The following is a 25,256-nucleotide window of genomic DNA, read 5'->3' as shown; positions in this document are numbered from 1 at the left end:
CCCGGAGACCAGCCTTATACCCCGAATCCAGGACGGCTCCTGACCAGCGGTTGCCAGCAGCAGCGTCTGACGGCATCTGCTTCAGCAACAGCTGCTAAGGAGCCTGCTCCTAGAAAGGCTACCAAAAAAGCAGCCACGCTTACCCCCACTCCGAGAATTGCCTAAAAGAAAGCGATCTACAAATGAAAAAGCTGCCCCAGAACTGACAGCACCGAGAATGTCAGACCGCAAGACACCAGGAACACCCAGTACCAAGACTTCCCTATGAGCTAAAGATCCTATGTGGGCAAGCTCTAATGGAGTTGCATGCAGCAAAGTCAAACCTCGCAGCGGGAATCTCCTCTAGTCGATACCAACGGTACCCCATCTAGACTGGGACCAAGTCTAGTAACCACTCCCTGTGGATCAGCCCCTCCTATCTCCAGTGATGAGGATGAAGCAGTAATATACACTCCTTGCCACTCCTCACCTAAACATGGACCTTATCACAAACATCTACAGACATGCGGGGCTGGTATGGTCAACCATGGGCACTGTCCCCTATACCATTCCCACCCAACTGGCCATACTGGGATCCGTGGGCAATAGAGCCCCAAACCTCAGGCCCCCTAACCCGCCTAGGTCCAGAGCAACATGGGCCCCTTCACCAACTGTCCCAGCACCCTCACAGACACAAGAGGAAGAGACCGAGGAGCCTGGGGACACAGCTGAAGGTGACACTCTGCCGCCCACTCACATCTCATCTTCGTCACTGGATGAAATGATGATGCCACCACTCTTCCCCCCACCCCCCCCCCACACACACACTATGGGGGATGATTTCAAATCTTTTCAAGACCTCTTCAAAAGGTTAGCTGAATCCCTGGACATTTTGCTCTCAAAACTACCAGAGACCCAACACAAGCTCACGGACATACTCTAGACATCCCCAGTAGAAAAGAGAGCCCTGCCAATTAATGATATCATGGAGCCTGCAAAAATAATCTGGCAGACACCTGCTACAGCCCCTCCCTCATCTAAGAGGTCTGACAAAAAGTATTACATGCCAGCAAAAGGAGCTGAATTTTTATTCACCCATGCTGCACCAAACTCTCTCATGGTGGATGCAATCAACCAAAGGGGAAAACAACACCAGTCCATACGGACTGGAAAAGGCTAGACCTCTTCGAACAGAAAGCCTACTACTCCGCCACACTCCAGTTCCGCATAGCCAAATATGCAGCCCTACTGGCAAAATACACACACAATCTGTTTGTGAAAATGTCAGAATTTATTGAATGTTTACCTGAGGACAGAAAAAGCAATACAAGGCAAACATTTCTGAAGGGTCTCTCATTGCTAGGATGGCCCTACAGGCCTCTTGACTCTGCAGACACGGCACCATGGTCTATCACTACCTCAGTGGTCATGTGCTGTACATCCTGGCTCCATCTTTCTGGTTTCCCAAGGGAGGTCCAAGCAACTGTTGAGGACTTACCCTTTGAAGGGCAAGAATTATTCGCTGACAAAAAACTATGATTTTCCTCACACCTTAAAGGACTCAAGGGCAACCTTAAATATCTTGGGCATATAAAATAGAAATATCTGCAAATAAAAAGAAACAGAGCATGTTTTACAACCAGAGATTCCAGTCTACACTATACTCCCAGTCACAAAGACAGTACAATCAACAGTGTAAACAAAAACAAAACAGAAGTTGGCAGAACCAAGATGAATCTTCGACATCTCAACCATCCACCTCCAGACAATCATTTTGAATGTGTAGTTGAGGGCACGAGACCTCCACACTCTGATTTCTGAACGAGATACGGCCCCCCACCCATTCGGAAACTGTCACCATGCTGCCCAGTCTGGAACACCATCACAGCAGATCATATGGGTTCTAGAGATTATCCAGAAGGGCTACTCCATCCCCTTTATTTCTAGCCCACCTAACCATCCCTCCTTCCCCATCCCTCTTCAGGGACCCTTCTCATGAGCACCTGTTAGAATAGTAAATAAATCACTTCATACCATTAGGTGCCGTGGAACCCGTACTATCCACACACACGGAGAGGTTTTTATTCCCGTTACTTTCTAACTCAGAAAAAAACGGCAGGTGGAGACCCATCCTGATTTTACAAAAACTCAATGAATTTGTGAGAACACAACATTTCAAAATGGTGACTCTAACCACAATAATTCTGGCATTAGAGAAAGGAGATTGACTGTCAGCCCTCAACCTCCAGGACATTTATTGTCATATTACCATTCACCCGTGACACAGAGGATTCCTGAGGTTCACCCTAGTGAAACAGCATTTCCAATACAGAGTAATAACCTTCGGCCTGTCCACTGCCCCAAGAGGTTTTTTTTCCAAGGTTCTTGCTGTCATTCCAGCTCACCTCCGCAGACAAGGAGTGATGATATTTCCATACTTAGACGACAGCCTGATAAGGGCACCAACGCAGCAAGGCGCAATAAACGCCACGCAGACTGATAACCCGGTTCACAGACTAGGGTTGCAAATAAATGTTCAAAAATCCACACTGGTTCCTGTCCAAAAGTTGGAATTCATAGGGGCCTACCTTGATTGTCTCTCAGCAATAGCAATGTTACCCCAACAATGCTTCCTCACTCGTGTCAACCCAATTTCAGTGGTGATGAACAGCCTACAGGCATCTGCCAGAACATGCTTCCAACTCTTGGGGCACATTTTGGCAACAACATTTGTTGTAAAATATGCCAGACTCCACATGAGATGCTTACAGGCCTGGCTTCGAGCAGTGTATATACCGCATAGACACTCTATCGACAGGTGCCTCAAAATGCCATGCAGGGTAAAAGACTCACTTACATGGTGGTCACAACTATACAATGTCTGCTCAGGAGTCCCTTTCTAGTAAAAAGCTCCAACCATGATAATCACAGCAGATGCTTCCCTAGTTGGTTGGGGGGCACATCTTCACGACAATATGATCCAAGGCTGCTGGTCCCCAGTGGAGTCCAACCTGCACATAAATTTATTGGAGCTAAGGGCCGTCTGAAATGCATGCGAGCACTTTCTCCCTTTAATCAAGAACAATGCCATCAAGATCCTTAAGGACAATATAGCATGCATGTTCTATATAAATTGCCAAGGGGGAGCAAGATCATACCCCCTATGTACAGAGGCAGTACATCTCTGGAATTGGTGCATCACCAACCACATAGAGATATCAGCATCGTATCTGCCGAGATGTCAGAATACGACTGCAGATCAACTAAGCAGGGATTTTTCACAAACCCACAGGTGGGAAATGGATCCCAGAATTCTCAAAACCATATTCAAACTGTGAGGGTTCCCCACCATAGATCTATTTGCAACACCAGAATGCCAAGTGTTCACAATATTGCTCCCAGACCGGATTGGGACACCACTCCCTAGGCAATGATCTCCTCCTAAAATGGGAGGCACCACTCGTGAATCATTTCCCCCAACTCCATTCTTAAGCCGAGTCTTTCACAAGATCAGGCAGGACAAATCCAGGATCATTCCCATTGCACCCACATGGCCCAGACAAACGTAGTTCCCGTACCTGCATCAGATGACAGTGAAACTGCCTCGAGACCTTCCCTTAATACCTCACCTATCACAAGATGCGGGACACGTCTGTCTCCCCAACCTTGCAGTACTGCATCTCAAGGCCTGGTTACTCCATGGCTGACAGGTTGGGAAGGACTGTTCTGAAGAAGTGAAAGATATACTACTGAACAGTCAGAGACTAAGTACTAGAAAGACATATCCATAAATGGAAACGATTCTGCACTTGGTGCCAGGACAAACAGATCTGTCCACAGTCAGCCCTACTGCCAAGAATCCTTCACTACATACTGGGCCTTAAAAAATTGGGGCTCTCCACATGCTCCATCAGAGTACACTCAGCTGCCATCACCTCATTCCATGACAAGATGGACAGTCACCATATTTGCTCACCTGATGATTAAATGCTTCCTTAAAGGCATAAAGAAAACTTATACCACACTAAGAAACCCTACACCCATGTGGGACTTCAACCTTATTTAATGCAGTCTCATGGGAAAACAGTTTGAACCCCTTGCAACTTACTCCTTGTTGCACTTCTCAATGAAGGTGGCTTTCCTCATTGCCCTCATGTCCACAAGACAATGGGAGAATTAGGTGTCCTAATGGCACACCCACTTTATACAAGATTCTTTAAGGATAAAGTAATCCTACGACCGCACCCTAAATTCATACCCAAGGTCGCCTCCCCTTTTCATTTAAATCAGCCTATTTACGTAACTGTATTTTTCCCGAAGCCACGTGCTGACAGAAGGAAGGCCTCACTCCAGACGCTAGATGTTCACAGAGCATTAGCTTTCTACATAGAACAAAAGCATTCAGAAAATCACCTAGATTATTCGTTTCCATAACAGAACGCTCAAGGAGCCAAATCATCTCAAAACAGAGGCTATTCAAATGGATATCTGGATGTATACGTTTGTGCTATGAAAACAACTATCTGCAACCCCCATCAGGAGTTCGCATACATTCCAACAGATCGTTACCAGCATCTGTAGCCTTTCTCAGTACCTATCATTGACATTTGCAAAGCTGCTGCCTGGTCATCAGCCCATACTTTCGCTAAACACTATGCTCTAGAACAACAGTCAACAGCAAATGCTCAGTTTGGACTATTCATCATCAACAGACCAACTTCAAAGCCCCTTCTCTCCACTGACAGCCCCTGCTCAATAGACACCTAAAGTGAAGCACCAACAGGGACACTCCTCGAAGAAGAAGAAGAAGAAGAAGAGAAGGTTACTCACCTTGTACAGTAACAGAGGTTCTTTGAGGTGGTTGTCCCCTGTGGGTGCTCCACTACCTTCCCTCCTCCCCTCTACTTCGGAGTTTCATGCTGATTCTCTGAGGTGGAGAAGGAACTGGGGGACGGTTAGCTGCACACAGCTATATAACTGCTCGGAGCAGCACAAGACGGCTATGGCACGTGTGCCGACCAACTGGGCACTGCTACTGCAAATCTCCAATTACAAACACAGGGCGCCAAAGCACCTACAGTGGAGCACCCACAGGGACACCCATCTCATGAAGAACCTCAGTTACTGCACAAGGTGAGTAACCTTCTCATTCATTGAAAATATGTGCCAAACAAAGATAATGGATCTTATCTCTAAAGAGTTTCTTTGGAATTCTAAAAATGTACACATTCTTAAATAGTATTTTTTTTCCCCGAAGCAGACATGGAGGGAGTAGTTTTATTTTTTACAAAAATTACTAGTTGACCTAACTTTCTTTTGTTGATATTTATATATACAGAAAAAGTGTAATACAACTCTTGACCTAGAATTCATTGTTCTGAAGATGGGCATTTTGAATTTGTGAATTCTGCACTAAACATGTCAGTTGTCTTTAGTGTAGTGTGGGATGGGGTAGTAGTTGCAGAAGTAGTGATTCTTAAGGTTTTTGAGTGCCATATTGTTGTAACACTGAAATAAAAATGGTTACACAGGTGATTGTTTGCGTATAGGTGCTTCAGTTCCAGCTCTTCTTTCATAGTAATTTTGATTTCTCATTTTTAAAACAAAAATATAGTATTAAAAAGAGAGAGAGAATAAGGAAAATATTTAATTTTCGTGGTGTTGGATCTTGTAGGAATCATTAGATTCTCTAGTCTTTTTCTCCTTTTAAAAAACTAGAGAATTTATTTTAAAAATCTAAAAAACTTCAGTTTTAAAGTGAGTTCATCTGTTTTCAGTTTGTTAAAATTATTTTTCCATTAGTGCTTCTATAGTACTGTCAAAAGTGATATGGGATGTCAGAAACTGTATTTAAATAAAGGAACACTGTTAGGGTATAGTAGATAATAGGGGCCAAAATTATTGCTGCTAACATCTCAAGATTTGACCTTAAATGATTTAACCTACCTTTTTTATTGTATGCACCTTATGTTTGCAACATATATCTAATTCTTTCTTTTCCTTTTTCCAAACAAAGGCTTTCTTCAAAAAAAAAAAAAAAAAATCACAACTTTCCTCAGATACCCTCCAACAGCCAATCCAATGTGCACACAGAGTTTTCTTAAGGAAACAAATTTCAGTTTAAAATCAAAACATGGTTGTAAATAGTGGGGAGCTTTTTTTAGCTGTGAAAAATGCCTTCACAATGTTCTTTTAAGATATGTGCAAAAGCAAGCAAGTACTTTCCTAAACTTGTCTCTCACACACACACACAATATGCCTGCCAATGCTTAATTATATTTTATCTTAACCCTTTTATTATCTTAACCCTCTCATCTGGCGATACTGATCTGAGAGTTTTGTTTGCACTTGTGTGTATTTCTGTGAATGGTAGCTGATTTTTTTGTGTTTGGCTGCTTTTGTTTGTTTTTAGCAAGATATAGGTGATTTGAGATGCACTTTGGAATGTTTTAAATAACAAGGGTAAAGAAGTCATGATTCTTACAAACCTTGTTCATATTTTTCAGTATTTGCATCACCATTCATGGGGTGAGGCCTCTACGTTTAGCCATGTGTGTTTTATGGTTCTAAGGGATTTTTTCTCCAATTGTGTAAAAGTTTGTGCCGTATCTTAGAGTTCTGGAATCAAAACGAACTATGTCAGAGATTAGTGCGGTCTTTATCAATTATCTTCATCTAAACTTCATTCAGAACCATTTACTCTGCCTTTGTGGAGGATGAAAAATAACAGGTTGTAGTTTTGACTGTTTTGCTCACTACAGGTGACCAACTGAGTACCATACTGAATTCCATTCAGTCACGGCCTAATCTCCCAGCTTCTTCCATCTTTGATCAAGCTGCAAAACCTCCCTCTTCCCTAGTCCACAGTCCATTTGTGTTCGGACAGCCCCTTTCCTTCCAGCAGCCTCAGCTTCAGAGTAAGTCTGTCAGCCTTACCTGCCTCATCAGTCCATTTCTGAAGCTTTGTCATTGCTATAAGTCTTAGTTGCTTACCAGCTACTAATCATCCATCAGTGCATCTGTCTAGTTTTGTTCTTTTGAATTAATTTTTTATTATTCAGAAACATGAGTGCTCCCAGAGAAGCATACTTGTGCTACTTTTATTTCAGTATTAAAATTACTGTATTGATTTGTATATATGTTCTGCAGTGTAGGTAGTGTACTTACGAAAGTGTGTTTCTAATATAGTGTATTGCGGTAGGATAATAATTAAGGTCAATATTGCATACAATGCAAAATATTGTAATTCCTGTAACATTTAAAGAAATTTTGATTACAGCTAGATAAACAGTAGATAAATATTTCAGTTTTCTATTTTAAAATGTTTGTTGCCTCCAACATTCCTTACTTTGTCATAATTTTTCGTTAACACACTTGAAACTTGGAATTGGGACAACTTAATTCAATAATTAGAAACATTAATAAGAAAAGCATTTCTATCTAGCATAGGTAGCCACTGGCGTGCTCATGACCATTGGCACCAAAAAGTTGTTAAACATTAACTGCTGATGGGATGAAGAAGAAACTGTTAAACTTTTACTCAAGTTAGAGGTCATTAAGGATGGCAGATTTGATCACCCTGGAGAGGTATTTCTCTTTATCCACAGAACAAGTATAGTACAGGTAGCAATAATACAAGCCTCCCACACACACTGTCCTTCAGAGGTGCCTTATTATTTTCTTGTAGAAACCATTTCAGTCAGTTCAGTCTCTGCCTCTTCATTCATTGGCGTCCTCGCTGAGAATAAATCAAGAATGTGAATTGTGATAGTGGTCTGTAATATGTATACTTACACAGTGAGAACTAGACTGAGCTCTCCAGTTCATTTCACAAACCCTTCACCAAAAAGCCTTCAAGAACAATAACTTTTTGATTATACCAGAGTCAAAAGAATGGCCTGGAAGTGAAATACTAAGCCATTTAGACATCCTCTGAGCCATCCAATATCAGGGAGGAATTCAACTATAAAATTAGCAATTTTGTAATTGAATAAAACTTTTCTTTATCATTTTGAAAATATTTTTCTTTAATGGAAATGAGCCTCCTTTCTGTCTTACTGATACATACCTTTATTTAATTAGTCTGTCCCTGTGTATAGTAAATTAAATCACATTATTTTAAAATAAGGGTAATTTCTATTGCCTGGATCCTGCGAGTCTCTGCAAACAGGTGCACTGCTGCATCAGCATAAAGCCCTGTTGAAGCCCCTGGACTGCCACAGTGGCACAGTGAATTGGAGGACTTGGGGCATCATTCTAAAACTGTCTGTCTGTACAAACTGTTACTTAAAAACACTTTTTAGAAAGGTTGAATTTTCTATTGGATTTCGTTTTCCTGAGTAAGTTGCCTTTTTTTTCCCCCCATCACATCTTTCATCATGGGGAGCTGGACCACAATCATCTCTTCATTTTTGTCACGCTTCATTTCTACCATGATTCTTTTTTTTCCCCCATCCCCCAATCAGTGGAAAGAAATTTAAACTTTTCTTTTAAAAAAAAATCTTCTAGGGTGGTGGTTTGCTTTTTTAACACATTTGTCAAATTGCATTTAAAAAGTATCCATTGACCCTTTTCTAATGAGGTAATCTAATATTCCAGTTATCTCTGAATAAGGGTGGGTAAGAGTATCTACTGTTTCTTTTTCAAATTATATCATCCCCCATAGTTCCGGGATGATATTTCAGCTGTCATACTCTTTTCTTCTTTGAATGGGCCATGTCTTCTGATCGACCTTGTTATGTCAAGACTCCTCTATTGACTAGACAGGAAGCAGCTAGACCTGTGCATTTCTATGAACTTCATGCCTGTCACCATCTTTCTGCTGTGTGTGCTTGCCACTACATGGCAGAAAAGGGATCCCATTTCCATGTCAGACAAACTTCTTAATTCCCAAGCAGGATTGTCCTATTTCCCCTCTCTTCAAATTTTCTTTACTACTTCAACTCGCCACTTTTCTAATAAACTGTCTTCTACCTCTTTCCCCTTCTGTCCACCATTATTCACACCCAATAAAGTATTGTCCCTTTCTCTGAGAACACAGGACAATAGCTTCAAGATGGCAGAATGCAAGACGGAAGACTTATGAAGTATGTCTATCAAGGAATCCTCTTCTCTAGTGGGTATAGGAGTCAGTATTTTCTTTAATCTACTTAAATATTTATAGTGCAGTTATCTCTGAACCACCTCGTTCTCACAGTGGTTCTTCCCAATATGAAAATTTTGACTGATCATAATGGGAAATTGGGCTGCCTTCACCTTTACTACACTGGCCCCCACAAATCCCCATAAAGCGTAGTGAGGCTATGCCAGCGGCACTTTGGACCAGCAACTGCATAAAAGAACACCAAAACCATCCTCAAGAAATCAAAAAGAATGTCTGAGAGAATGTCTCCCTTCTCAGTCACCATGATATACAGGAAATCTTGTATATCAAAATACTATAAACAGTGTAAGGAGGAAAAAACCTCAAAAGTTAAACCAAACATTTCAGATTGCTTCTCACTAGAGGAATAGGATTTGTCAGCATCTGAACACTCAGAGGCACCCCCGCAGGGCAGGCTTCTATCAGTACTTTGAAACTACAGTGAAGCCTATTCGTTTGTTCAAACGTCCTTAACATTATACAGGGAAACAAAACGCTGCTCCCACTTAAGACCAAATGAGTCTAGGGATTGTTAACAAAATTACAATTGCATTATCCTTCATAACAGGAACCAGTATTGATTTAAAAAGATAATCCTCATAGATGGCCTTCAATACCGTCACTAGGAAATCTCTCTCTATCTGTAAAGCAGACCAACAAGAAGAGAAACTGATAGCACTAGCCTGCACAAAGTGGTGTGACACAAAATTTTGAAAAGTAAAAGCTGTCATGCCCTTCTTTCCGCTTTAGCAGTAGAGGAGAGTTAAGATAGTTCAGTATGTATCAAAGTTCCTTTCTTTCCTGAAGATATTCCAAAATCAGTAGACTAGGAAATCAACAGTGAGAGGTGTGGAAATAGGAGTTTCAGGGGTTGAAAGTCCCACCACGACCCTGTTTACCCTTCCTTCAGGTCCAAGCCATCACATTGGCTACTAGGGATAGATTGAGAGTCCCTTCTTATTGGTGGAGTCTTCTCATTTCAGCATAATTTAGGAGATCTTTCTATATAGGCAAATGATCCTTTGTGTGCTCATCAAGAGGGAATTCAGTTGAGCTGGAGAAATTCCTGGGAAATCACATAGTTCAGTCATAAATAGCAAAAATATTTCAGATACTGGACAAGACATACACAATAATATGTTGTTGAGATAAATTTGGAGTAATAAGGATACTAGTATGGAAGTTACTAGATTGCAGACCATAGTTCTCATGGGAGACTTCAATCACCCTGATATCTGCTGGGAGAGCAATACAGAGGTGCACAGACAATCTAGGAAGTTTTTGGAAAATGTAGGGGACAGTTTCCTGGTGCAAGTGCTGGAGGAACCAACTAGGGACAGAGCTCTTCTTGACCTGCTGCTCACAAACCGGGAAGAATTTGTAGGGTAAGCAAAAGTGGATGGGAACCTGGGAGGCAGTGACCATGAGATGGTCAAGTTCAGGATCCTGACACAAGGAAGAAAGGAGAGCAGCAGAATACGAATCGTGGACTTCAGAAAAGCAGGCTTTGACAACCTCAGGGAACTAATGGGCAGGATCCCCTGGGAGAATAACATGAGAGGGAAAGGAGTCCAGGAGAGCTGGCTGTATTTTAAAGAATCGTTATTGAGGTTACAGGGACAAACCATCCCAATGTGTAGAAAGGGTAGTAAATATGGCAGGCAACCAGCTTGGCTTAACAGTGAAATCCTTGCTGATCTTAAACACAAAAAAGAAGCTCAGAAGAAGTGGAAGACTGGACAGATGACCAGGGAGGAATATAAAAATATTGCTCAGGCATGCAGGAGTGAAATCAGGAAGGCCAAATCACACTTGGAGTTGCAACTAGCAAGAGATGTTAAGAGTAACAAGAAGGGTTTCTTCAGGTATGTTAGCAACAAGCAGAAAGTCAAGGAAAGTGTGGAGGCACTGAATGAGGGAGGCAACCTCGTGACAGAGGATGTGGAAAAAGCTGATGTACTCAATGCTTTTTTTGCCTCTGTCTTCACGAACAAGGTCAGCTCCCAGACTACTGCACTGGACAGCACAGCATGGGGAGGAGGTGACCAGCCCTCTGTGGAGAAAGAAGTGGTTTGGGACTATTTAGAAAAGCTGGACTAGCACAAGTCCATGGGGCCGGATGCACTGCATCCGAGAGTGCTAAAGGAGTTGGCGGATGTGATTGCAGAGCCATTGGCCATTATCTTTGAAAACTCATGGCGATCAGGGGAGGTCCCGGATGACTGGAAAAAGGCTAATGTAGTGCCCATCTTTAAAAAAGGGAAGAAGCAGGATCTGGGGAACTACAGGCCAGTCAGCCTCACCTCAGTCCCTGAAAAAAAATCAAGGAGCAGGTCCTCAAGGAATCAATTCTGAAGCACTTAGAGGAGAGGAAAGTGATCAGGAACAGTCAGCATGGATTCACCAAGGGCAAGTCATGCCTGACTAATCTAATTGCCTTCTATGATGAGATAACTGGCTCTGTGGATATGGGGAAAGCAATGGACGTGTTATTCCTTGACTTTAGCAAAGCTTTTGACACGGTCTCCCACAGTATTCTTGCCAGCAAGTTAAAGTAGTATGGGCTGGATGAATGGATTGTAAGGTGGAGAGAAAGCTGGCTAGATTGTCGGGCTCAACGAGTAGTGATCAATGGCTCCATGTCTAGTTGGCAGCCGGTATCAAGCGGAGTGCCCCAAGGGTTGGTTCTGGGGCCAGTTTTGTTCAATATCTTCATTAATGATCTGGAGGATGGCATGGATTGCACCCTCAGCAAGTTTGCAGATGACACTAAACTCGGGGGAGAGGTAGATACGCTGGAGGGTAGGGATAGGATAAGAGGGCCCTAGACAAATTAGAGGATTGGGCCAAAAGAAATCTGATGAGGTTCAACAAGGACAAGTGCAGAGTCCTGCACTTAGGATGGAAGAATCCCATGCACCGCTACAGACTAGGGACCAAATGGCTAGGCAGCAGTTCTGCAGAAAAGGACCTAGGGGTTACAGTGGACAAGAAGCTGGATATGAGTCGGCAGTGTGCCCTCATTGCCAAGAAGGCCAATGGCATTTTGGGCTGCATAAGTAGGGGCATTGCCAGCAGATCGAGGGACGTGATCGTTCCCCTCTATTTGACATTGGTGAGGCCTCATCTGGAGTGCTGTGTCCAGTTTTGGGCCCCACACTACAAGAAGGATGTGAAAAATTGGAAAGCATCCAGTGGAGGACAACAAAAATGATTAGGGGACTGGAACACATGACTTATGAGAAGAGGCTGGGATTGTTCGAGGGAACTGGGATTGTTTAGTCTGCGGAAGAGAAGAATGAGGAGGGATTTGATAACTGCTTTCAACTACCTGAAAGGGGGTTCCAAAGAGGGTGGCTCTAGACTGTTCTCAGTGGTAGCAGATGACAGAACGAGGAGTAATGGTCTCAAGTTGCAACGGGGAGGTTTAGGTTGGATATTAGGAAAAACTTTTTCACTAGGAGGGTGGTGAATCACTGGAATGCGTTACCTAGGGAGGTGGTGGAATCTCCTTCCTTTGAAGTTTTTAAGATCAAGCTTGACAAAGCCCTGGCTGGGATGATTTAGTTGGGGATTGGTCCTGCTTTGAGCAGGGGGTTAGACTAGATGACCTCCTGAGGTCCCTTCCAACCCTGATATTCTATGATTCTATGATACCACTGGTCCTTAAGACCTTTAAGTGCACAAAAGATGCAGATGATTCCAGGTGCAGTTCTCCTCAACACAGAAGGTCTATTCTACTGGCAGGATTGTCTCCCCTCCACTGATCTTAAAGGCAAACCTGAAGAAACCGCTTAGATACATACAGATAATTCCAGATGTTTGCACCTCTCCTAATATCAATTTAAAGCTCTCCTGTGCAACCTCATGACCATCTTGTGAATATTTACCAAAGTCCTGGGCACAGTTATTGCTAATCTTAATGGCAAAGGAATACCTTTATATCTGTTCTAAGGTGGCATCCACCTTCAGGATGTGGATTTCTGTAGTACGCTACTGTCATAAATATAAAGGGAAGGCTAACCACCTTTAAATCCCTCCTGGCCAGAGGAAAAACCCTTTCACCTGTAAAGGGTTAAGAAGCTAAAGATAACCTCGCTGGCACCTGACCAAAATGACCAATGAGGAGACGAGATACTTTCAAAGCTGGAGGGGGGGAACAGAGGGTTCTCTCTGTCTGTGTGTGTTGCTTTTGCCGGGACCAGAGCAGGAATGCAGGTCAGAACTCCTGAAAAAAAGTCAGTAAGCAATCTAGTTAGATATGCGTTAGATTCTGTTTTGTTTAAATGGCTGATAAAATAAGTTGTGCTGAATGGAATGTATATTCCTGTTTTTGTGTCTTTTTGTAACTTAAGATTTAGCCTAGAAGGATTCTTGTATGTTTTGAATCTGATTACCCTGTAAGGTATTTACCATCCTGATTTTACAGAAGTGATTCTTTTACTTTTTCTTTAATTAAAATTCTTCTTTTAAGAACCTGATTGCTTATTCCTTGTTCTTAAGATCCAAGGGTTTGGGTCTGTGTTCACCTATGCAAATTGGTGAGGATTTTTATCGAGCCTTCCCCAGGAAAGTGGGTGTAGGGCTTGGGGGAATTTTGTGGGGGAAAGACGTTTCCAAGTGGGCTCTTTCCTGGTTATATTTGTTAGACTCTTGGTGTTGGCAGCAATAAAGTCCAGGGACAAAAGGTAAAATAGCTTGTACCTTGGGAAAGTTTTAATGTAAGCTGGTAAAAATAAGCTTAGGGGAGTTTTCATGCAGGTCCCCTCATCTATACCCTAGAGTTCAGAGTGGGGAAGGAACCTGGGCAGCTACGGACCATGGAAACCACTCTGAGAGCCCTGCAGAAAATAGGTCTTTCATGAACATCCAAAATAATAAATTGTCTCTTAGACTATCTTTTCCATATGGGGAGTGATCATAAACAGGTCAGAAGACATCACATCCCTGACAGCAGATACAAGAAACAACAGACATTTATAGCCTTAAGGAATTACAAAGTCTCGTTAGCATTGTAGCTAGTCGTGTTAAATTGCTGTTGTGGGCAAGTTGATAAATAAGATCCCTTCTCATATATCAGCCTCTCCAAATGTGCAAAACACACCACCAGAATGGCAGAGTATTGCTAGGTGTTGAGAAAATTTAGGACCTCCTACACTGATGTACTTCCCAGGAATTATTAATCAGATAAAAAAAGAGAACTAACAACCAATACCAGCATTGGATGGAAGGTAGATTCTGCTTTGCAATAGGCCAAAAGATTGCCATCAGTGAAGAAAAATAATGCTCTTTAAACTTACTTGAATTTCAAGTGATCCAGTTGACCTTCTACAACCGCAGTCCTTGCTGGAGGATCAGTATATCCTTGTGATGTCGTCATCACCACAGTGGCCTACATCAATAGGCAATGTGCCAAAAAGACATCCAAGGATTTAATGAGGTGGCAGTACTTCTGTTCTAATGGGCAGAGGAAGATGTGATATCCGTTGAAGTGATGCACTTAGAGCATGCTAAATGACACCTAGTTAAATCATAAGAGACTTTCCTTATGCAGTTGAAGTGTCCTTGCAACCGTCTGCTGAATAACATTCTCCCTTCATCATGCCTGGAATGGCAGACAACCACAAGGCAGAAGTGTTCTAGGAGAAAAGGCCAGAGAACAGGGACATCAAATGCTCTATAATTGGACAGGTCAGAGGATCTGCTATACATCTTATCTTCCATAACACTTCCAAAGAGTCAAGGTGGGAGAGCCAGGGTCTTTCTGGTTCCATCTGCATCAGACACATTGGTCCTTCCATCTCATACTGTAAATGACTTGCCCTTTAACATAACTAGACCTGCTTCCTCAAGGAACAGTCAACCACAGCAGTCAAACTTGAATCTAGCACTGTGATTGTTGAACAGAATGAGACGAGTGTCTATTCCAAAAAAAGTCATCAGTTCCTTACTTGCTGCTCAACTGGATCCTTTTTAAAAGATCTACTTAACCAACTGATACAGATAAGTGGAGTGGGCTAAATGGTAATCTATACAGTTGATCTTTCAGTTCCTTTAGCACCTTATGGGTTTACACTTTGATTTTACGATGAAACCTTTCCTGGCTGGTGGAGTGGCCACTGATAGACCAGTCACATGTACCACAATTTCCCAAAGCAGCAGCAAAGATAAAGCTTCCCTAAAGTTTTAGTGCCTGATTTGGAGTCCCAGTTTAGTGCAACCCTTCAAACCATTTTGCTCAGTTGCCCTGATTTTGTATTATTTAATCTGATGGAGTCCAGAGTCCACAGTTGGGTTTGGATCCCTATTCTGCAAGATGCACAGATACATAGGAAGACATGGCCCCTCCCCCAAAGAGGAGTGTACAGTCTAATTTAAGACAAGATGCACCAGTGGTGAGTGAAACAGAAAAGACTTGGATATATTATAAAAGTTACCTTCAGAAATTAAGAATTGTATGCAAGTAATTTTCTCACTTGAGAACTTCCTCAGTTTTTGGAAGTGTGTGTTGATTTGTTTGCACTCAGTTCACCTAAAGGTCTGTCTCAGTATACTGTCTGGAGGCTTTTAAAGCTACATTCGTATAGTTATTCATTCAAGACTCAAGGAAAATATCTCATTTTCATATCAAATTTTACAAGAAATTTAAAGCTTTTGAAATTAAGCATTACTTCTGTCAACAATTTAATTAATAACTTTTTTTGTTAGCGCAGCTGTGTCCATTAAGATATCAAATTGTCATTTTTTCAGAGAACTGGGTTTTCAGTTTTAACATCCAGAATTAAATAACACAGTTGAGATTTTTAGAATCCTGACAGATTGAGACAGAGAAATCCTATTAAAATCTAACTTGCTTAGTCTTTAAAAAATCCCAGTCTACAACGCCAATATAGGATATGTTCTAGCCAACCTGTGTTAGGGCTAAAATGACTCTCACTCTCATCAAGATATTGTAATATACAATGCAATAAATATTTTATCATCTAATTTCATTATGAAACATGGTATCCACCAGCTCTGTGCCTTTGATTATTCTCATGGAAACTCTCTCTCTCTCTTTCCACCTCTTTCTATTTGAAACCTCCAAAATCCATGTATTCAGAATGAGTAATAAGTGTGTGTTTGCATGTGTGTTTTCATCCAAGGATTCAAAATTCCTTACAGATAATTAAGCCTCACAACTCCTCTATGTTAAATATCAAACCCATTTTACAAATAAGATTCGTTAAGAGATGCTTCCTAGGGTTTCACAGCCACATCAGTTGTAGATCTAGGTACAGTGAATCCAGGAGTTCTGCTTCTAAGTCTTATGCTCTAGCCAGTAAGCACTTCCTGCAGTAATGCATCACAAAATTGAAATCAATAATTATATTCAGGGAGAGTTAGACATCAAAAGGAATCTGTGTCTTAATCATTTAAAAACAGCTGAAGCTGCTAGAATCTTCTGACTTATTTTTCTGTAGATATCAGTGATGTTTAAATGCAAGCTTCCATGGTTTTATACTTAGTTTAAAATCTTGAGTTTTGTCCATATGGATTAGAATGTGTTCATTCACTCTTTTTAAGGGTGCTTTACTGTGGTGGCAAAGCTTGTAAATTCCACATGCAGAATATCTTAGATTCAGGATACTTGCATGCTGAGTTACGGGTAGGTATATGAGAGCCTATGCAATTTGAGATCCAGTGTTGGGGTGGGTGAGGAGAAAGAACCATTAGAATTAACCCAGAACTGTACTCTAGTATAGGTACAGGTTGAAAAGACGTGTTTTTGTGGTGGTGTGGTTTTTCCTCTTGGTAAAAATTCATGCATAAATTCTGCCCCAAACCATAGTTAAGTGTTAATGTTGAGAAATCAAGCATAGAAAAATCAGTACATTCGAAACGCCAAGTTTGTTTTGTTCCCATTGGTAACACTGCATGTTACGTAGTATTTTGTAGTCTTTTTCCTATTAAAATGTAAAGCTTTATATATCTATTTTTTAACATATGCTATAAAAACTTGTGGTGTGACAGGTAAGGTTGCTACCATGTTAAACTTTTAGATTTTCATGGCCCTAAACATTGCATTAATCCTGGATGGTTTTTAATTTAATTTACTATTATGTATAAGTGTTTTGGGGCTTCCACACATCTACTCATACTTGCTCTTCTTCCTCAATTTTTAATTTTGTATATGTTTAGTTTTCATGTTATTCATTACTGATTTACTAAGATCTCCGTGTTCTGGCACTACTAGGGGACTGTCGGTATTCCCAAACTGATTTCCTTTCATGCACTCCAACATTCTTTCTTCTCCCTTGCACAAGAACAGTTTTTTTGTCACATCTGCACACACAATGAGTTATGGCACACTCTCTTAATAATCTTTTAGTTTGTACAGGGTCTCCTATGTAGCTTGAACTCTAGAAACACTCTAATGGATAATATAAACTCTACATGGTCCCTGATGGAGTTTAGAAATAGCTGAACTTGGAATTATGGCAAACATTTTCCCTGCAACACCTCGCATGGTCCTTGTCTCCTAACCACACAAACAGCAACCTTGCCATCACACCAGCACACAACCTGCATCAGTGTACTCGCTCCCGAGTCACTTCTAAGCTCACCTTAAATCTAGAACCTTAAATCAGGTACACCTTATATTTAGAACATTGTGGGCACTACCATAAACAATTAAGAGTATTGAATTAGACTGTGTTGGAGTCCACATGCTTTACCACCATAGACTTAATCAGCATTTCTTAAAAGTGTGGAGAGGGACACAAAGGACTAATTGCTGGGGATAATGCACAGGTATGGCACCCAAACAACCATAACTCTGCCCTATAGGGACACAATGAAGTGGGGGAAATGTAATGTCTTCAGAAATCATTCCAACCTAATCTGGGACCACAAATGAAGAAGTGCCTTAATCATACAATTATTGCATGGTATTACTTTGGAGTAGCACAAAGCAATCAGAGCATACTGTCCAGTTAAGCTCTTTTTTGCAGTTGCTTTGCATTGCCAGAGGAGCACAGAGAAGCTGGAGTGTGTATTTGAATTTCCTATCAGTCCTCAAATTTCTCCTCCCTTTTGCACTCCACCTTCCCTTGCACAGAAGCACAGCATTTTCCCCTCCCACACATACATACCTTCTTTTGGTATGGTCAGGTGGGTAGCTTTTGAAAATGAACATTTAGGATTAATGACCACTTTTGCTATTAATTTTCATAGCCAAGCATTCTTCTCAGTAGAGGTTGGTACATTAAAATGGCCTCTTTCAGAGAAATTTGTGGAGAATTGCTCTTTTTCCAAATTGTCACTATCTTCTGTTGTTCCCAGGGAACTGAGGCTATAGCAGCCTTCAGTTAATGTGCCTTTTTTTTTTCAAAATGGCCACTACCTTCTTGTTTCCATTGTGGGTGAAGCCAGCAGCTATTTATAATAGCTGCCTGTGGCCTAACAACATGGGAGGAGATAGCCATTTTGAAAGAGTGCAGTTCTCAGTGGACTCCTTTGTAGCAGAATATTTGTCAGCCCTGATGAAGAAGAGGGGAAGGTGTGGGGTGCAGCTGAGGTGACAAGACTTTTAGGGGGAAGGGAAGCTGGGTGGGTTGGAGCAAACAGCCAATCAGCACAATACAGAGAAAGTCCAGTCAAAACTGTAGACAGTTGTCTGAATGTTTAAAGGACCAAAGATTCCTGGTTTGGCTGCTCCTGTTGCTACTGGATGGCTCCTCTTTGCAGTTATCTCCCAAGCCCACAAAGTGGGAGGGAGGCACAACCCAAGTCCGTGTGTCCCTAGAGTGCGGGGTGAACTCACCAGCAAGGTTTTGGATCCAAAGAGTTGCTGGAGGGGAAGGGGTGACCATGGCTGGTGCCCCCTTTTACCATCTCCCTTCCCAGTGCAGCAGTCCTTGCTTTGGATGCTTCTGCACCTACTAGCTGGAGTTGCAACAATCCAGCCATTCCTCTTTGGTTACATAGCCAAAATTCTTATCCAAGTATTCATAATTCACATCTTTACTACAATGGCCTCTTCATTTTTGGCCTTTACTATTGCAGCCTTGGTCCCATCTAGGCTTTTCAGATTGTTACTGCTAAAATCATCTTGGCTCATTGTTCTGATTATGTGAATGCTGTTTTTGAGTCCCTCCACTGGCTTCCCCTTCAACTCTACATCAAATGCAAACTTCTTGTCTTTATCTTTTCATTACTTAGTCAAAGCTTCTGCTACCTGATCTAGTAACGTATCATAACGTTGATCCCTACCTTTGTTTCACCAGTGTTTCCAACCTTTACTGCCCATCAGTCAACTTCTCCTGTAAACACTCCATGCTTTCGCCGCATGCTGCCCCTAAGCATAGGAAAAACTCCCTGATAAAATCCAAACAAACGCTACCCTATACTCCTTCAAATCCCTCCTTAAGACTCACCTCTGTCACCATGTCTACAAAACCCAGCCTGGTGATCATGGGTAGACAGGTGACAAGCTGTGACTACTCTTCTTTTCCTTTTCTTCTCCATTCCTTCTTACCTGTATTGTATTTTTTTTAACAGGGTGTACATGTAACTAAGAAAGTTGTATTAATTCTTCACCAGTTTCATTTGCGTGTATATTGTATCCTCATCTTTTGTCTGTTTGTATCTATAGACTGTAAGCTCTTCAGCACAGCGATCATCTCTTTTCTGACTGTACAGCACACTGTAATCTCAGTCCTAATTCAAATTGGGACCTCTGTGTGCTAGCATAATAATAAATATTTAATAATAAAGCTTAGGCTCCTTTGAAAATCCCAAACTAAATAGGTGGTGAAAGAAGGAAGGCAGAAGGGGATTAATGAACGCAGATGGGATAAGGAAGGAAGAGTGCAGAGAAAATATTAAGAGAATGTGACATATGGAGAGGACAGGCAGAATGTGAAGTGACACTGAAGTGAAGAGATGGGTGACAGGGGTTGGAGGAAGTAGCCAGTCAGACGAGACCATAGAGTCTTTGGTTGGAAGAAATGAGCTCACTAATGTAATGGACCCAGCTAGGCTTAGGTTGTTGGGTTTTTTTTAAAGGATATTTTGTAAACTGGAATATCCAAGCATGTTCTCTCATCACAGAAAAAAATTGTCTATGCTGGAGTATTTTTTTAATCAAAAATACTACTTCATAGAGGAAATTTGAAGAGGAATTAGAAGTGGGTATAATGGAAATAGATATGGGATGACTACAACTATGAAACTTTGACTCTTTTCTGCATCAGAGGCAGCTGCATTATTATTATTAATATTATTATCACATACACCCTTAGTGCTAGGTAGCTCACAGTACAAATAAGAAATGGTCCCTTTCCTAGAAAACTTAAAATATTTTAAAAGGCTTGAATATGCCCCAGTGAGGGAAATTCACAGACTGTTTTCCAAGATCTGGAACTGTGGCATGTATTAGCTATCAAATATTTTTGACACATCAGATATTTTTGTGGGGAACAATAAATGTGGCATTGGGCTTTTACATGTTTATTATTCTAGGATATCTGGATGTGAAGCTTATTTTCTCTGTGGCAAATTTTGTAAATTCCAAAACATCTCTGGATGAATCATGGTATAAAGTTTGGAAGAAGGGTATAAATTGCATTAAGCTTGATTTTGGATATATCTTAACAGTTTGAACAATAATTTACTCAGATGTTACAGTTGAATAAGAACTATTAGGTCATTTTGTGCAGCCTTCTTGAATATATTCAAGTTCATTGTCCAGATTTAAAAAGCTTGAATGATCTAGCTCCCACTATTACCCTGGGGTAATAGATATTTTTCCCACTGGTACTACACCTCAGCTTTCCTTTGTTGAGATTAATCCCATTACAACTGCTGTCAGAGACTAATTCTCTCCTTTTTTTAATATTTGCATATTCAGGTATTTGTAAAATTCAGTATATTTTTAATCATAAATTAGTGAAGAGGCTCCTTGTTCTACTACCACTGCATTTGTTCTTTCGGGATCTATAGAAATATAAATATATTATAATATTTCAGGTTTCAGAGTAGCCCCCCACTCCCGCTCTCCTGCTGGTAATAGCTCATCTTAAGTGATCACTCTGGTTACAGTGTGTATGGTAACACCCATTGTTTCATGTTCTCTGTGTATGTAAATCTCCCCACTGTATTTTCCACTGAATGCATCCAGTGAAGTGAACTGAGGCTCACGAAAGCTTATGCTCAAATAAATTTGTTTTTCTCTAAGGTGCCACAAGTACTCCTTATAATATTTCAGAATATGCAGTCATATTGTGGCCTGTTCTCCATTCTGGTCTGGTGTAAGGGAATAAAAGGGGCATAAGACACCCCATGTGGGAGAGAACCATACCTCTGCTGCTTGTTCAGAGTCACTATCTCCCACCATCATGCTTGACTTCAACCCCCAATATGCCTGGATGCGTCGTTACGCCAGTGTGTCTTGGAGCATATGCTGTGACAGGTATAGATGAGTTGCACTTTATTCCCTTCCCAAAGGCAACAGGGAGACTGGGATGGATATTGACTCTTTGAGCTGCAATTTCCTTCCTGCACTGATTTAGAGGCAGCACAAACTGACAATCTCTAAATCTTAATGAAAAGTAAATACAGAAATTGTAAATATATAGGATGAAAAGATCTTGGGAAAGTTACCAATACAGACACACATGTTAGGAACAGAAAATCATGTTATAGTAAGAAAAGCATGATGCTTGCATATCAAATTAAAATTTTTAATTTTTACTTAGCATACTGTTCCTCTAATCTTTGTTAATCCTTCTTTATTTTGATATCCATTACTGTAAAAAGTTTGTTTCTAAGCGTACATGTATGCTTTTTTCCTAGTGTGTTTTTTTTAATTAGTGTTTATTTTATCTTTGTGAAATAAACTGTCAGTGTACGCAAGATCTGGCATCTCTGTTATATCCTGGAAAAATAATTTTCAAATAAGAAATAATAAGCTTAATGGTGGGGGCATCCATTCACCGATCTCAAGTTTATGCTAATGTTTGAGAAGGTGAATGTAATCATTTATGTTTTATTATTCTGTCTTGAAGAATGGGATTGTTGTTTCAAGTGTTCAAAGTGTATGTGAAATCAATTTTGCTTACCCACTACAACAACTACCCTTAAAACTTAGGTCGGGAGATACTTATACTTAACCTTTTTGTATGCTTCAGTAAATAGAACACTAGAGACACAGGCAACAAATCTTTTATGAAATACATGGGTTGATACCACAGTTACTCAAATACACTTGCCTCTTGAGCTTCTGCAAAAAAGCTTTTCTAAAGCATGCTATTTTCTACTGCATATGCAAATTAAATCTCTAAAGACCATTATTACAATAACTATTTGATTTAATTTTACTAAAGGAAAAAGCTAGGAGTTAAGCTTAAAAATTGAATTTTACTGCAAGACAGAACTAGAGTTAAGGCTAAAATTCCATGCTAACATTTCCATGTCACTTACATTTTACAAGTCTAGAGTTTTGTTATGACATACTTTTTTTTTAAATTATGGCACACTTAGTATGTATGGAAATATTTCCTTGGTTTTGTGGCTTTATGTTAGATCAGCTACTTTGACTCAGTGGAGCAAAATTCATCCTTGATGTAACTTCAGTGAAGTTAAGCATGGAGTTATACCATGAATGCATCTGGCCCATTGTTTTTAAAGGCATAATTCTTGCCCTTCACAATTTTGGAAGCATTATTAATAAAGGATCTTTCTTATAGAAGTGTGGGAGTTGACATGCCAAACTCCTCTTCTGTTTTTATAAATAGATTATATATGGATAAAATTTTCAATCCATAATTAATTGTTTATTAGAATCTCATATAATCCTAGTCATGTCATTCTGTAATACTGATTAGTTAAAAAGTTCGTATTATGCATGTTAGGTTATACAAAAAAACCACCATTACTGAGTTGAGTTATAATAAATTTTTTGCATAGATAAAAGGAAAAATAATTCCAATAAAAGCACTGAAACTGCCTTTAAAAATGTAACTTATTTTATTTTTGTAATTGGAATTTTCAAAGGTGAATCTCCCACGTATTCTCTTTAGTTTCAGTTAAGAACAGTTTGATTATTGCTACACAAAAATGCCATATTACAATTCTAAATCATGCATGTAAATTTATAATTATAAAAATTTCAAATTGAAACACAATTAAGATAGTCATTATTGTATCATCCTTTGTTTTTATAATAAAGTATAAACCCTGCTGTCTGTCCCACAAATACTTGGTTATCAGTTTTTCAAAATGCATGTTTAAATCATAAAACATTTCATTTTTACTCTTTAAAAAAATTATGTAAACCTTTTGAAAAAATGTTTCAAAATTAAATACCATTCTCATATAAAACATGTTTAGGAGAATGTATTTTAGCAGTGAAATACAATATATTTAGCAGAGTAGAGACACATCATTTGAAATGCTTGTTTTGCTTGTTTTTATCTTTGCTAATCTTTTCCATTGAATCTATGCTGCTTCTGTGCCACTGTTTTCCACTATAGAAACTCCATCCCGCTGCCTTGCTTCTCGTGAGCGCATTTACAAAAGTAGGGATGTAGCTGGGCCTGCCTCTGCTATTTCATCTCTGTCTCACAAACTAAAGGGTGGGTATGCATGCAAACACAGACAGGTTATTCAAATTTTACATTAGAAAATGGTTTTTCTCCTTCCGTTCATTTTCATTCCATTCACTTGATAAAACACTTTTTCAAAATGAATGTTAACGTTTGATATGTATGAGTGTTCATATAATAGAACAACTCACTGTTGCTTATTTAATTGTAATTGTTTCATGACTTGTATGTTGAAGATGGAGTGTTAGTTTACAACCAGTTAAGATACTATAAACCAGACTACTGTCATACATGTATGAATATTTAGACAACAAACTAGTGAAATTTTGGAGGACAGGGAGAGATTCATTTTCATGTTACTTATTTTTTCATTAGTTTATTTATAGACTAACATTTAATACAGTATTAATTAAATATTCTATTTTTGTGCTGGTTGAGTTCAAAATGCTGACACATTTGTAGAACTAATTGTGTTACCCTGTATATCACAAGTGTTGCGATCATTGAAATCAGTGGGATTAATCACATGAGCAAGGGAATTGCTGTATAAGGCCAAGGAAAGAGGAGGTATTCTAGATTTATTTATTCATGATTACTCAGTAGCTTGCCAGCATTGTTCATAAATGCCATCCTGTAAAATAGATTCACTACATCCATTCATAGAAAACAATATATGGACAAATTACTTTCTTCTTGTGAGCTACACTATTCAGCCTTGTAGACATGTATTTTTACATACATTTATAAAAAGCAATTACATAGATAATCAGATTGCCAATCAGATAATGGATTGGCAATGAATTGGAGTAAATATAACCAATTACACTGTCTGCATCAAAACAAAAAAGATGAATTAGTAGACGAGTTGTCACATATATTTATTCTCAACTGACCTTAATAATATGGCAACCTCCAACTTGAGCCTGACTTTTTTGCAACATGTCTGGAACATGCTTCTTATCCTAATTTACTTGTGTAGTTTCAGTTACTTTCTATATGTCCTTTTTGTCCCTTAAGCATAGAAGAAAAATAAATAAGTAGCCAAGAGACCATCCTGCAAGTTCCATATTTGTAGTCAGTCTAACATATGTAAAACTAATAAATAATAATTTTGTTGTGACTTCGGTAAGCTTAGCTATGGTAAACTTAGGTAATAATGCTTTGTATTGTAGCTTCCAAGTAAACAAATTACTTTCCCTTATTGGTGGTTAGTGGAGGTTGTGAACTCAAATTCTCCATACGGCATAGTAGTGCTTTTGCTCTCTAGGTAATTTCACAAGAAGTGCATTTTCTATTAAATACTTTCTTGTACATGTTTTAAAAGCATACTCATGTATATATTTGTGCACCCTTTGCAAAGGAGTTTCAAGTAATCAGTGGTTGCATTATAATTTCAAAAAAATCCTTTTTATCAGCTCTGTTGACACTTTGGGATGTTAACAGAAGCACCTGGTTGAATTCTATTTTTGTGTTCAATTCTCTGTCTTTTAATTTGTATTGTAATGGGTATCAGTTATAAAATGTAGTAATAATTTCACTATAAAATG

General features: G+C 39.8%; 1 protein-coding gene across 12 annotated transcripts in view; it reads left to right on the top strand.

Moving 5' to 3' along the window:
* Positions 1 to 25,256, top strand: part of MYCBP2 (MYC binding protein 2) — a 409,657-nt gene that overhangs the window by 308,539 nt on the left and 75,862 nt on the right. For 7 of the 12 annotated variants that reach the window (XM_074962231.1, XM_074962204.1, XM_074962200.1 and 4 more), the window contains 2 exons: positions 6,741 to 6,896; positions 23,638 to 23,739. The exons of 3 other annotated variants lie outside the window; for them this stretch is intronic. In XM_074962231.1, coding sequence (XP_074818332.1) covers positions 6,741 to 6,896; positions 23,638 to 23,739 — 258 coding nt within the window. The remainder of the gene's footprint in view (positions 1 to 6,740; positions 6,897 to 23,637; positions 23,740 to 25,256) is intronic. 2 more of the 12 variants (XM_074962217.1, XM_074962210.1) reach the window with 2 other exon arrangements.

The sequence above is a fragment of the Natator depressus genome, chromosome 1, assembly GCF_965152275.1.
Source record: "Natator depressus isolate rNatDep1 chromosome 1, rNatDep2.hap1, whole genome shotgun sequence".
Lineage (NCBI taxonomy): Eukaryota > Metazoa > Chordata > Testudines > Cheloniidae > Natator > Natator depressus.
This window is presented reverse-complemented; position numbering and strand designations above follow the sequence as displayed.